Below are 13,805 nucleotides of genomic sequence, written 5' to 3'. Positions count from 1 at the left end.
ACGCACGGGGCAATTCCCAAGACACTAAGGTAAAGAGAAAGCCAACCTGAATTCCAAACATACCTGCGGGCAGCTGCTGATGGGAATGCACTGTTTCTTGCGGCACTCGGTCTTGCCTTTCACACAAGCACAGATGGTGCAGTTGACAGAGGACCACATCTCTCCGTCCTGCACGACAGAGCACAGCATTCTGTTATCAGCTGAAGGCTGCAGGAGCTAAGCCAATGGGCTGAGATTTCTCCATCCAGGAATGCATGTCTTTGTCTTACCCTGAGTCAGAAATGCCATCCCTGGACTAAGTGACTCTGTGGTATCTATTTTAAAACAATTTAAGCTGAAGATTAGGGTCAAAATACATGTCATGTGTGACTAAAAAGGACAAATTAAAAAAAAACAAAAAAAAGTAAAAAAATTTAAAAAGATGAAGATTAGGGGGATTTTAGGATGCACACATTACGTGTATGTATGGTGTGTGTGGGGGGGGTGTGTGTGTGTACTCCCTCCTAAATATAAAAAGAACTCTGATACGTCTAAGTCTGCATCTGGCACTTGTTCCTCATGCATTGTGTAGTTTTACCCCAGGAGACAACAAAGTATGAATTTTTGTACATGATGTGATTTTTTTTTAAATCTAATTTTCCTCTTTTTGATAGGATTGAAATGTGTAAGTTATCCAAGGCACCAGCAGTTGATTGAGATGTCTGCAGGGATTGCTTTATACCCAGGTGTACCATGGTTCCAGACCACAGTGAACATGAAAAGAATGGAAGTTAATTCAAATGACCTCCAGTGCCTACTGATATCTAATCAGTGAGCCATCTGAAAACGCAGAGCCCAGACAAAAGATTCCAATATCCAAGCATAGCTTGACCTTGCCTGGCTGGCACTTTCCAGCCAAAAAGTTGGGTAGCACTTTGGAACATTCCTAGACTAGACCCTTGCTCACAAAAGGAGCTACTAGAGGAAATTCTTCAGTTCACTGAATTTTATAATATCCAGTTTCCAAATGCCCAGTCAGAGCAGAACAGGTAGATATGTGCATCCATGCTTGTGGGTTAAAAAAAAAAACACAGACTACAGAGTTAGGCCTAATGGAGAGGAAAACAAATAAGGATTCCTTCATGGGCTTATAGATCCAGAAAAACAAGTTCAGATCTTTGGTGATGCCTCCTTTTCTTCCTCTTCCTCACTTTTTAAAGCTATATTAAGGACAGCCTACCTTCTGGTGCCTTTCAGATGAAAAAGGCTTGACTGACTCTGTCTTAGAGGACACCTCTAACTTCTCTTGAGTATACATTTCCAGAATGCGGGGACCCTGTAAATTATTCCAGGCCCCAGTCATTCCAAAAAACCTTTTTACAAAATGACTTGAAAGAATTTTGTACAAAACACCATCATGATGGTGAATCTATTTTATCTTGGTGTTCTAGAGGCCAAGGGGGACTGTGTAAAGAGGACAATGAGTGATTCTGACAGTCTGGTGTAAATACGACACACCCTGCATGCCCCTTTGCTGGGTGTGACACATCATGTCTTCTTGCAGATTCCATGAGAACTAAGACTTCTCCATCCAACCAGGTCAGTGTAGTAGAAGTCTGGCTCAGTGCAACATGCCTGAGGAGCTTCTACAACTGACTTGACTCTGGGGCTCTCAATTCTCATGCATACCATGAAGTGACATCTTTGAGTACAGCTATGCCTTCTATCCTTAAGGAAAAGACACTAGATGGGAGATGGGAATTCCTTGGAACAAACCAACAAGGTCATTGCACAGCTTTTCACTTGTGGCCATCAAAAAGTAACATCAAGCATACCTGAGGGGGTATCAAATGGCCAACAGACAACCCTCTGAGTTCAGCTGGGGTAGGCCTCTCCCCTTTGCTCAACTATAGTGCTAGTCACCTACCCCATCAGTGTCCTCACCTAAATATCTTAGAGATAAGAAAACTTCTCTTTGTAAAAGAGTATTTTTGAAACACTTCTAAAAGCACCAGACTGAAGATCCATCAGGGTGTGGACTAGGGTCATCATCTTAACAAGGGGCCCTGAGTATACCCAGCTGAATGAGATGCTCCCAGACATTTGTACACCCCAAGGACACCATCCATGGGACATGTTCCGCTCAGCCCCAATCACTGGCTGATCACCTTTGCATGGGCAATAATGCACTATGAGTTTGAAATATTCCAGTAAAAATAAAGCCAAAGGCAAATAATTTTTGAACAGTTGATCCTCTTCTACTATGTACTCTTAATTCTAAGTGTATATATGTGTATGTATGATAGTGCAATAGAAATGAATGCACTGTATATACACAGATGTATGTATATGTATAAACAAATTATAGAATAATTCAATATGCATGATGTCTGAAGCTTTTTAATAGCCAAGATAGTACAATAATTCCCATAAAGTTGGCTCATGACATACATACCCGGAAAATCTTGTTTCCAAACTTGCACATTTTGACATCTTCTGGAGGCACTCGAAGAAGGCACTCTTCACAGCAGGCCTCCTTGGCTTTGTCACAGCTACCAGGGGGAGAGCACTTCTTCTTACATACCACTGTAGAGTCCTGGGGGCCCAAAGGCAAATTAGAAATTACAAATGACTTTCACCTCTACCAAGCATCCTACTTGGCCTTCCCTTAACAACACACAACTAACTCCTCTAAAACTTATTCTGTAGGTACCATTTTTAATGTGTTGCAATAAATCTTTAATTCACTTCAAAATGCTACCTGTTGATTAATAACTGACCTGGACTATGAGGGCGCTGTGGAGCATTTGGCACATACTCCTAACTTCCAATGGTTTGTACCTTGTGCTCAAGAAACTGATTTACTCCAGCCAGTATGTTGGCAAGAAAGCTCCGTTCACCAAGAGCCAGCCAGCTTCCTCCTTGACTTCTTCCTCTTTCACATTCTGCATTAACAGAGCTTTCTTGAGTCTATTCCTTGGCTTTATGTCACCATTTAGCATTGAACATAAAAACAGACATCTTTGATCAAAGAGTAAAAATTAAGAGCCAACATACCACTTCAAGATGAAAGTGCTCACATGTGTTCTATGTTCATGAAGAAACTGAATAAATAATTCCAAAACTGGACCTGAGTTCTAGAGCTCTACTGTAAAAGACATGACCTTGACCAGGCCATTTAGCCTCTGGAGGATACTGACTTATATCTATAACGTAAAAGAACATGGTTTGATTTTTTTTTAAATAAAAATGCTATTCTACTGATTACTTCTTAGGCTGACTGTACATATAAAAGTAAAATGACACATAGGCATTATTAGAAGCCAACTTATAAATTGAAAAAAAAAATAATTCTTTGTCAAACCACATGTCTTGATTTCTAGTTTGAACAACAGGGCATTCACCAGCTCTCAGATCCTGCATAGATCACTATGAATCTCCCAACTGTGTGTGTGTGTGTATGTGTGTGTGTGTGTGGTGTCACCCACTGTACTGTGTGCCTAGCACTGATTAAGCAATAAGAATACAAAAACGAATGAATGTATTTCTGTCCTCAAGAGGCCTAGAATGTAAAAGGGTAGTTAATCTTGTAAACAAATAGTTGTAATAAAATGTGCCAGACAGAAAGTGTAAAAGTGTAGAGATATAAGGGAACGCCTCTCTGGAAGAGATGATATCTGAGATGATCTATCGTGGGCGAAGAGTGTACTAATCAGATTTAGAGAATGTGAGGGCCTGCGGGTAGAGAGATCATCAGATTATAAGGCAGGGAGATCTGAAACCATACTAAATTCAAATAATTATGAAACAATTTTCTGCACCTGCCTGGAAATCTGAGAAGCACTGGATGAAGATGCTGGAGAGGGACTCTCTAAGCTGACAGAAAATAATACCAGTTACCCACAATGATGGCAGCCTGATTCTTCAAGCATCCACACACTCAAGGTAACTGTGAATTACTACTCTGATAAGCCAGGCTCTTAAAGAAGTATTAATTACAGTTCTTATTGTGTATTGGGATATATTATCTATTACCTCTCACAGAATCCATGAGACCCAAAGTGCTGTTCAGGGGACACCTGGCTCCCCGGCAACCGAGAGAGTTAGGAATGGGATGTCTTTTGGCAAAGGCTCAGTTGCCCCAGAGGAAGCTGTAATGTGTGAAGTTTCTAGTGGGGAAAAAAAGTCCTTAGGACAGAAGACAAACCCAATGGGAGGAGCTGCTATACATTTAGCATAGGAAAATGCAAATCATAGGAGAATATTCTCAGGCTTGGGGTTTTCTTTATAATCTTTGTCAGAGAACAGAGCGTGCAGACCTTACCCAGCCACCCCACTGAAGTGGTGCATACTACCAAACAAAGCCTGTCTCAAGTAATCAAGAAGTCCATTGGATTAGACAAAGGGGAATGAAGGGAAGGAAGGGAGAGGTGAATAGGAAGAAGAGTAGAATTAATCGGACATAACTTTCCTGTCCTTGTATTTTAACACACAACCAGGGTAACTCTGCATGTACAACCTCAAGAATAGGATCCTAATTAGAATAAGTTATACTCCATGTATGTATAATGTGCCAAAATGCATTCAACTGTCATGTATATCTAAAAAGAAAAAATTAAATAAAAGAACTTCTAAACTCTAATCCTACCTATTGACTCATACCAACATTTAGCAAAGCTCATGTTTTCCGTCTCTAGCTCTTTAGCTATTAAAAATAAAACAACAGCAGCCCTCACCACCAAAATATATTATTCAAACTTGTGTCACACAGATGTATGTGTTAACTAACTAATGAATGATCCTAAAGCCCTCCATGATAAATATTTCTCTTCTTGGTTTCAAATAAAATACACTGCAGAAGAACAGGTTATGAATATGTGATGCATGTTCCTTTAGAATTCTGAAGCTGTGGAATTCTTTCTTTACTTTGAATTAGACTTCCAGTTGCCTTTTGAGAAAAGTGAGCAGAGGCTTAAGTAAGACATGGTACAGTGAACAACACATGAATATTCTTTCCAAACTGCCAGGTTTATCTCTGTGGTGAACTGTAAATGTATGCTTTTTTTTCTCTTGAATGTGATTAAAGCCATTTTCATTGGCAGATATGTTGCAGAATTAATTTTGGATAATTAGAGCCAGAGAACACTGCCACGAGTATCTGTCTGACTTTAGAGAATCCTCAGGATAGCCCTTCAAAGTGTGGCTCTCACCACCAAGAGCTAACTTGTTGATCCTCAAAAGATGACAGAGAATTTAAAGTGGGACCTCTGTATGAACTTCCTTGTGACCTTGAGCATAATTTTACTTCTAAAATGGCACCAGTAATGCCCCACCCCCTATAAATAAAACACCATTGCCTTGGCTTTGACACTGAAAACCCAAATGTCTATCTATATGCCATGGCCCCTCCCAACAGTCTTACCTTACAGGTGCATGCTGTACAGTTGTCATACAGAAAAGAGGATCCATTGTCATAAACATCACTTCGAAAGAGGCAGCTCCCAAAAGGAAGGTCGAACACTTTTCTCTGACCTGGAGGGAAGCAAGAGCACAGGGTAAGGAAGCCAGAAGCCAGGGATGTCTTATTTTGTCATCAACAATTAGATCACAGAACTGTTAAACACTCTCATAAGACCAGGTAAAACTGGTGCTCAAAAATAGAGACGTAGGTCAGATGTGCCCAGGAGATCCCCCGGAATCATTAAAGAGTCATTGTTTAAAAGTCTGATTCCACAATGAACCTGGCAAGTCTGACAAATCATTATTACATGTTCTTCATCGAGAACCAAGATGTCTTAGATACAAGCAGCCCTCATTGGGCTTATAGTCCACTAGGAAGCAGAACACACATAATATCATTTCATTCCAACAACATGGTAAGTTCTAGAAAGAAGCCAACATGGGAACTGTGGGGAAAGGGAGCTCACATAAGACTTCTTGGAGGATGTGATGCCTGAGCTACTTCTTAAAGAACAAGTATCCCCCAAATTAGATATTAGCAGGAGGGTAGACAGATGTGGACACAGTCAAGGTATCTCAAGGACTAGAACTAGCAAAAATAACTAATTAAATAGCACCTGTTAGGGTCTAAACATTCATGTCCCCACAAAACCCAAATCTTGAAACCCAAGCACAATGTGCTGATATCCAGAGGTGGGATTTTGAGAGATGATGAGGTCATGAGGGTGAAGCTTTCATGAATGGCATTAGTACTCTTATAAAAGAAGCCTAAGAAGGACCCCTTATCCCTTCTACCATGTGAGGACACAGCAAAAAGGCATCAATTATGAGCCAAAAGTGGGCCCTTACCCAGACACACAATCTGGGCTCCTTGATCTTGGACTTCCCAGCCTGCAGAACTGTGGTAAAAATATTTCTGCTGCTTGAAAGCTACCCAGCTGATGGAAGGTTACTGTAGCAGTCTGAACAGATTATCACAGACTCTCAGTTAAGAAAGGACACAAAGGCATAAAATGCAAATCTCAATCAAAAGGTGCACAGAGGCAGGATTCAACGTCCACAGGCCAAGTGTCCCAACCTTCATGGGCATAGTGTCTCTGCAGAATTATTTTGGTTTCTCCCTGATATGAAGATTGGACTGACAATGAAAAGGACCCAAAAAGCAATCCTAAATAAGGAGTAAAATCCAACTCCTCCTTTCTTTCAACATTTGAGTATCTATTCCCTAAAGCACATCAAGATGATCTCTAAAATGTTACTTTAATTTAAGACTAAGAAAACAACAATTCACATTCACTCATCAAATTTAAATTCACAGTCCTCTTTCTCTTTATTAAAAAAATAGATTAGTAGCAATCTCTATCAGCAAGTCCAATAAAATGCTGAAAATGCATACATAAATACATACTAAGTACTATTCTCAGAATCAGTTTTGTTGAAAATACCATTAGTGGGAGTTTAAAATTTAAAAAAAAAAGGCCAGCTTCTTATGAGACTCAACCCAAAGGCCAAGATGCTAAAGTATAATGCAGAACAGCTAAATAATTAGTTTGGTTCTCACTATAAGAAATAAATGCGTTAGCCTTCGAAAGATGACTAGTGCATTATAATTCAGGTCCCCACATATGGACTCCCTTATGACCTGGAGTGTTATTTCTCCTGTCCTCACTAACATCACTAATAAAATGGCATCAACAACACCACTGTGTCATATTACCACTTCCATCTGCAGTGCTCATACTAAAGTATAGAATGAAAACTCTTCCACAGTTAGACAAAATTTAGTGTAATCATTGCATTGCCAATATTCCAATTAACACAGGCATACTTATGTGCACACAGAAGTCACGAATCCCTTGAACTTCCTGAGAACTTATATACTAAATGTGAGGGTTGCCTTCAAAATACAAAATTCAACTTTTCCTTAAATATTCCTCCAGAGAATTCCTCCAGAGTTAGCCAAAAAAAAAAGTCAGAAAGCTATGTATCCTGAGTCCCATGGATTTGGCCCATCCCATTATAATTCTCTGTCAAAACACACCTTAATTTCAGGAAATTATAAAAAATATCCCTGGAAAGTTTTATATTTGTGTTTAGTGCACAAAGGATGGTGAAATTATTTTTCATAAATTTAAGCATTATTCTCTTTTAAACTATCCACCAGATATATTTCTGTCCATTAAGAAGTTAAAATAGATCTGCTTCAGTTGAAGAATTTTTAAAAGTTTAATCACCAGACTTGTCTTTTGCCTATCTTTTTTCTGTGTGTGCTTCACGTATTTTGTAAGCAACCTCGAATCCTCTTTGGCAAAAGGCAAAAGACTAGATACGATCCTCTGTGAAGAAGCTTTCATCTCTACCAATAAAAATGCATCTTTCTCATGGCTGAGGTCCATGTTCCCTCCCCAGAGGTTGGCTACCTCTTAGAACAAATGGCCCTTCCTCTTTTCCCACAGACTAGTGGTTGTGCTATCACTACTGTGCTCAATATTGTTGAACAGGTAGACAGATGGCTGGATGAATGGGTGAATGGATCTATTGATGGTTCAATCTGTCAATTGATTGCACAAACAGATTCTTCAATGTTTTCATCCTCCTGAACAAACAAAACCAATGGCTTAAATTATTTGTCACTAAAATATAAATTTAACCTATAACTATGAATATAAAGCTCTTAGCACAGTGCCTGGCACTCATTAATATACCCAATAAATGGTATATGTTAACAATTATTATTATTAATGGTGATATAATTCAAATATATGGGTTGGGTCATCCTGAGATGAGCACTGGGTACTACTCTGTATATGCTGATCTCTGACAAAACCACTCATTAAAACTGAGAAAATCAAGGAAAAGAATGTTGTAATGCAAGAGGTAGAGATATGTCATGTGCAGAAATCCTGGTCAGGGGAAAATATAAGAGCAAATCAATACCCAACCAGTCAAATAATTAGACGAAGATTTCAGCATTTACAAAGCATCCTCGTGTTTACTTTTTTCCTTCTGTCTTTTGTTGTGTGTATATGTTTCAGTTCACCATCAAAGAACACGAAATCTTACCTTAATCCCAAATTCATCACGGCCCAACTTAAGATAAAACATTCCAGGGAGTGGTTCTGTGTCTCCTTGGACAGCCTGATTTAAGCCATTGCCACATCATTCCTCTGTGGTTTAGCCTAACCAAAAAAGCTCTCATTTGAGGGAATTGTGATTTTTCAAGTTTCCCAAAACTCACTGTTCCTTTTGTAGTCCATCTTAAAACCACAAATGATCAGAAAAATCTGCATTCAATACAACAACCATTGCTCATGTGGGAAACTTCTAAGTTGACTTAGCATGCCCAGAGAATCAGCTTCAAAGCCTTAATCAAGCTTACTTATCTTTGAGGCCTGCCTGGTCCAAACATCACTTCCTTTGTGATGGCTTTTCTGCTTAGCTCCAACAGTACTTCTGCCATGATCCTCAGCCAGGTGACTTCTGTCACACTGAACTAGCTAATTTAACTCCAGGAGCACAAATACACATTGGCAACCCAGAAACATGCATATGGAAATGCCTTTTACAGGGTGTGTCTAAACAGTTCTTTTTGTTCTTCTAATTATTTCAAATTTACTCCAAAAGTGTTTTCTCACGTATCAGACAGGTAAATGTTATTAGATAAAATTACAGTGGAATCCCTCAAAGAGGAGAAAACTATTTTAATTTAATAAAATATCTCCATTTGCAAATTTGATTATAAAAAGAGAATAGACTTTGGAGTATGGCTCTAGTAATCTGTGAATGATAGAAAGAAATCATCAGGAGGCTTTGGAGTTGGAGAAAGCAAATTATGAAAGAAAGAAGACTCAAGGAGAGGATGTGAATGGTAACTAACAAGAGACTGGAGCCCAAACAGAAAAGACAATCAGTGAAATTTTCCCAAAATCAAAATAATTAAGACCTTTTTAGAACAAGGGGACTTAATATTTCATTTCATGGTGTTCTCATGATTCTTTATAGATTATTCTTTGAATAATCATCCTTGTTGGATTCAAACCTCAATAAAATATGTTAAACAATCTTCGATTCAATGGCATCATAAGATGTGAAAAAACTGGGGACAGGGGGGTCTCTGAAAGAAAAAATGGTATAAAAAATTTATAAAAAAGAAAATGGAAGCGAGATCAAGAGGAATATCAGGAACATGAACACAAACCCAGAGGTGATTAGGGACAAAGTTAGGCCCCCCCAAGGATCCCTAGAGATTCTAAAGAAATACTGCCTTCTCTGTACAATAAAATTGATAATAACTCCCACATGACACACAGGAGTTCTATTTTTAGAAACTATATTTCACAGCTTCTTGGAAAGATTAAATGAGGGAAAAGCACATAAAATGTCCCTCGTATGTTGCCTAGGTTGGTACACACCAAATGCTCAATAAGAAAATGCTTGAACTTTCTCCTTTTTGACTATTATTAATTTTTCTCTTCCAAATCTCTCATTTTCTGGCACGCTATCCTCCCCTGAGCTTTGGCTTCTGCAGACAACACCAGTCTACATTCTTCCATACATTTACTTCAAATGCTCTGAAAGTATGTTCCTACCAATAATCATAAGGCCCAATTAAAGAGAGCTTCTTCAGTACTGTTCTCACCACATGGGACAAGGTCCCAGGTGGTCTGGTGTACTGGGTTCCAAATATAAGGAAAGATAAGAGCAGCCTCTTTGGCAGCCTCAGATGAGAGCCAACCCCTGTTTACACCTTCTACTCAGGAGATTAGAAGGAGCCATTGTCTCTAACAAACCATGAACAAGACAACTTCAGAACCCCAAGAACCCCAAATAACAATCTGTATCAATACTCAGTCGAAACTCTGGAAAAAAATTGCATTGTTTTTTGACCTGAAAATAGTCACTCACCCAAACATTTGGGGCAGCACTGTCCTGGGGGTGTGTGACTAAGGTGCTGGGGACAAGAGAGAATGGGACAGACTTCTCTCACGCACTGTGTCCTGCCTCCCTAAGAAAAGAGAAAGAGAAAAAAAGCACATTTAGAAAAGTCAGTGCATATAGATTGTACAACCAAGATATCTGGAGCAAACCTAAGGCCCTTCCCTATTATTGGGTACCTGGGGTGACTGCTCAGGTCCATGTAATTCCTCCCAAGCATCCTTTTATCTTCTCCATAGGCTCTATGAACTGCAGATGCAAAAAGACTGCCTCCCAAGAGATGATTCCAAATGGCATCACCTCCCCCAGCCCCGCCCACTACCACCTTTCTTCATTTTTTCCCTTCTCAAGACCAGCTTCAGGTGGGTCTAACAAACAAACCATCTCAGTTTGCCTAGAATTGGAGACTTTCAATCTTAAAACCAGGAAAATTTCATGCAAACTAGGATGAGTGGGCCACCCTAAAGGTCAGTACCCTTCTTACCACTCATTCCCCTGCAAGCAAAGGAACCCTCTGTATTTATTGAGCCTTTTCCTCCTCTTTCTGACTCCCAACTTCCTGCAGGAAGACCTCACTGTCTGCCACGGCTTGAAGGTGTCACCGGGATGGCTCACTGAGGATCCAACTAGAAGATGTGGCCAATCTGCTGAAAATTGATGGCTCTGAACATTGTTTAGTAGAACCATCTCCCTGGATTCCAGCTAATCAAATCTGTTTCCATTAACTGATGGTAAGGTTATGATGATTAATATTGGACGAATGGAAAGAGCCTTAGAAGCCCATGGAAGAACTTTTCGAACCTTTGAATATTTTTCCTACTTTCTCATTCTCATTGTTGACCCTTTCTGTTCCTCAGCACCCTTTACTTCTGACACCCCTTCATTATCCTTGGCTTCCCTGCTTTCTCTGCCTAGAAGTATCTCTTCTCTCTCTGGAATGCAAGATGCATCCTTATGCCCTTCTTGTCCCTTAGAGGAGAACATGCTTTTCCAGCCTCAGCAAATTTTAACTGCTTATTCAGAAAGCTGGGGCAGAGAAAAAAAAATACTTTCCAGTTAATTTATATATAACAAACCTGCAAGGCTGATTGACACCTATTCCTTGCAATATGAATTACTATGAACTTCATTTATAAGTTTTCTTTTTTTAAAGAAAATATGAAAATTCGATAAACAAATTATAAGACTAATAGAATTTCAGTGGATTGGCTTGTCCAGGATTTGAGCTAGAAATCAAACTAGTGGACTTTCAGGTATCCATTGTCATGAGTGGATAATTTATATCTTAGGGGACCTCAGGAAAAGAGGAACTTGAGGCTCAAAGAGCCTTAGGTCCATCAAGGGAATGACCCCAACGTTAGACATTTCCTCACACCTTCTGCATGAGTAGCAGGCATTAGCTTTGGCCTTGGGGATCCTATTCATTTTCATCCTGGCAAACTGCTGTCACCTCTGTTTCCGCTTTTGCTATTTTAATTACTCGTTTATTTTTTGGTGGTGAGGAATAAAAAAGAGAGGGCATGTTATATGTCTTTTTAAATATGTGTTATTTTGAAACCTCTTTAATGTTGGATTCTTCCCCAAACCAATAGAGAACATGTGAAAATACCACAAAAAGCTCATCTGTTGTTTTTACATTATTTCCCGATCAGCAAGAATCATTAAAAGTCTCCCCCAAATCCCAAGCTATTCTGAGATTTCTCACTCAACCCTACATGATCCTAAAGTTAAGGGCCTGTCATCAGACTTCAGAGGTGGGTGACCTGAATCCGGGCAAGCCCCTGAGATGGGCTCAAGCTTATACATAAAACACAAAAGTCATATCCAGAGGGAGGACAGGATGGCGCTGCCCTTCACTTTTAATTTCAAAGAATTTCATCTGCAAGCAACTTCCTAAATCCTGAAGCTTCCAGCCACACAAGCTTGCCTGTGTGCTGGTTTCTCTTAGGTGTACAGAGAACACTTTCTTTTCACCCATGTATTCTGTTCTTGTTGGATCAGCATCTATTTTTCAAGCATATTTTAAAATTAAAATTTGAAAAACATTGCATAATTGCAAAAGAGTTAACTTACCCAACACTTTGGAAAGCTGGCAAAAGAACATGTGTACTCCAGTAATTCTCCTTACCATGAGGTCAAAGAGCAAATTTTGCATACATAATACAACTGCAGTTTGTGTTTCCCTAGAGTCGTTAAAGTAACTTGAACTCCAATCTGGGTTTGCTGGTTTAGTCAAGTTTTATTTTGTTTGGGTTGCAGTATTGTGGCACAGCCCAAGTCCCGAGGCAGCATTCCAATTAATGCCTCCAAAGAAAGTGCAAGCCCTTCCTAGGAACACAGTCACAGCTTACAACCTGCCTCTATGATTTCAACTCAGCAGGGACTCTGGTTAAACGACAGTCTGTGGCTATGCTGTGAACCAAGAGGGTTAAAATAACAGGAGTAAACATTTCTGGTTCTAAAAATGAACAAATTCCTACTGTAACCACACTAACTCAGGCTCTGTGAGATTGTCACAAGAGCTCTCTGATTGGCTTGTCTGACTCCACTCTCTTCCAGTAATCCCTCCTGGAATGTTCCATATGTCCAGGACTCCTTTCCAATATCTATCCACCATTCCATTATCTTGTCAAATATTTCTTTGGGGCCATCATAATATGTTGGGGATATAGAAATGAATATAATACACAGAAATCACTCGCCTTAAAGGAGCTTCCATTACCAGTGAGCACACCCCCCATTCCTGCTTAGCTTCACCACTCACAACTGCCTTCAGGATAAGGTTCGACCTGCTCAGGCTAAAAGTCAGTGTAGTGGGGTGTAATAGTTGGTGTATGCACACCAAAATCTACTTCCTTTTTCTCTCAAAGAGCTATACTACATTTCCCACACTCCCTTGCAGTTAAGTGTGACCCTATGACTGAGTTCTGATCAATGGGAGGTAGAGGGTACTAATATAACACACCCACAAGCCTACCCAAGAGAAATTCTTCACACACAATCCTCCATGCTCTCATTTATTCTCTTAAGAGTTGACCTACTGAATGGAATAAAGAAAAGGCCTAGTTCCCTGGGTCACCCTATCGATATCTACCCTCAAGATCCCTGTAATGAACTGAAATAAGCAAGAAATAAATTGTATTTTGGTACTGCACAACAGACCTTTATTACATCATAAGTGTACTTTGTCAAGACACCCAATAATCTCTCCAATCTGCCTCCATCACAACTCCAACATCAAGTGAAGATTCCAGAGTTATCTTATTTCTTTATTGCCCTCCAATACATCCCACCTTCCATCTTCTTTATACACACCTTTTTTCCCCTCTGACCTCCATCACTGACCCCTATAAAAATTCTGCTTCATTCAAAGTCAATATCAAGAATCTTTCCACCTGTGAAGTTTTCCTGAGCCCTTCATTTTCCTGGAA

General features: G+C 39.6%; 1 protein-coding gene across 2 annotated transcripts in view; it reads right to left on the bottom strand.

The window, feature by feature from the left end:
• Window positions 1-13,805, bottom strand: part of Bmper (BMP binding endothelial regulator) — a 244,465-nt gene that overhangs the window by 92,679 nt on the left and 137,981 nt on the right. For both annotated transcript variants that reach the window (XM_027939682.2, XM_071608418.1), the window contains exons 7-10: window positions 10,345-10,444; window positions 5,402-5,511; window positions 2,435-2,575; window positions 64-168 (exon numbers count right to left, since the gene is read on the bottom strand). In XM_027939682.2, the coding sequence (XP_027795483.1) occupies window positions 64-168; window positions 2,435-2,575; window positions 5,402-5,511; window positions 10,345-10,444 (456 nt within the window). The remainder of the gene's footprint in view (window positions 1-63; window positions 169-2,434; window positions 2,576-5,401; window positions 5,512-10,344; window positions 10,445-13,805) is intronic.

Source organism: Marmota flaviventris, chromosome 1 (assembly GCF_047511675.1).
Source record: "Marmota flaviventris isolate mMarFla1 chromosome 1, mMarFla1.hap1, whole genome shotgun sequence".
NCBI lineage: Eukaryota > Metazoa > Chordata > Mammalia > Rodentia > Sciuridae > Marmota > Marmota flaviventris.
This window is presented reverse-complemented; position numbering and strand designations above follow the sequence as displayed.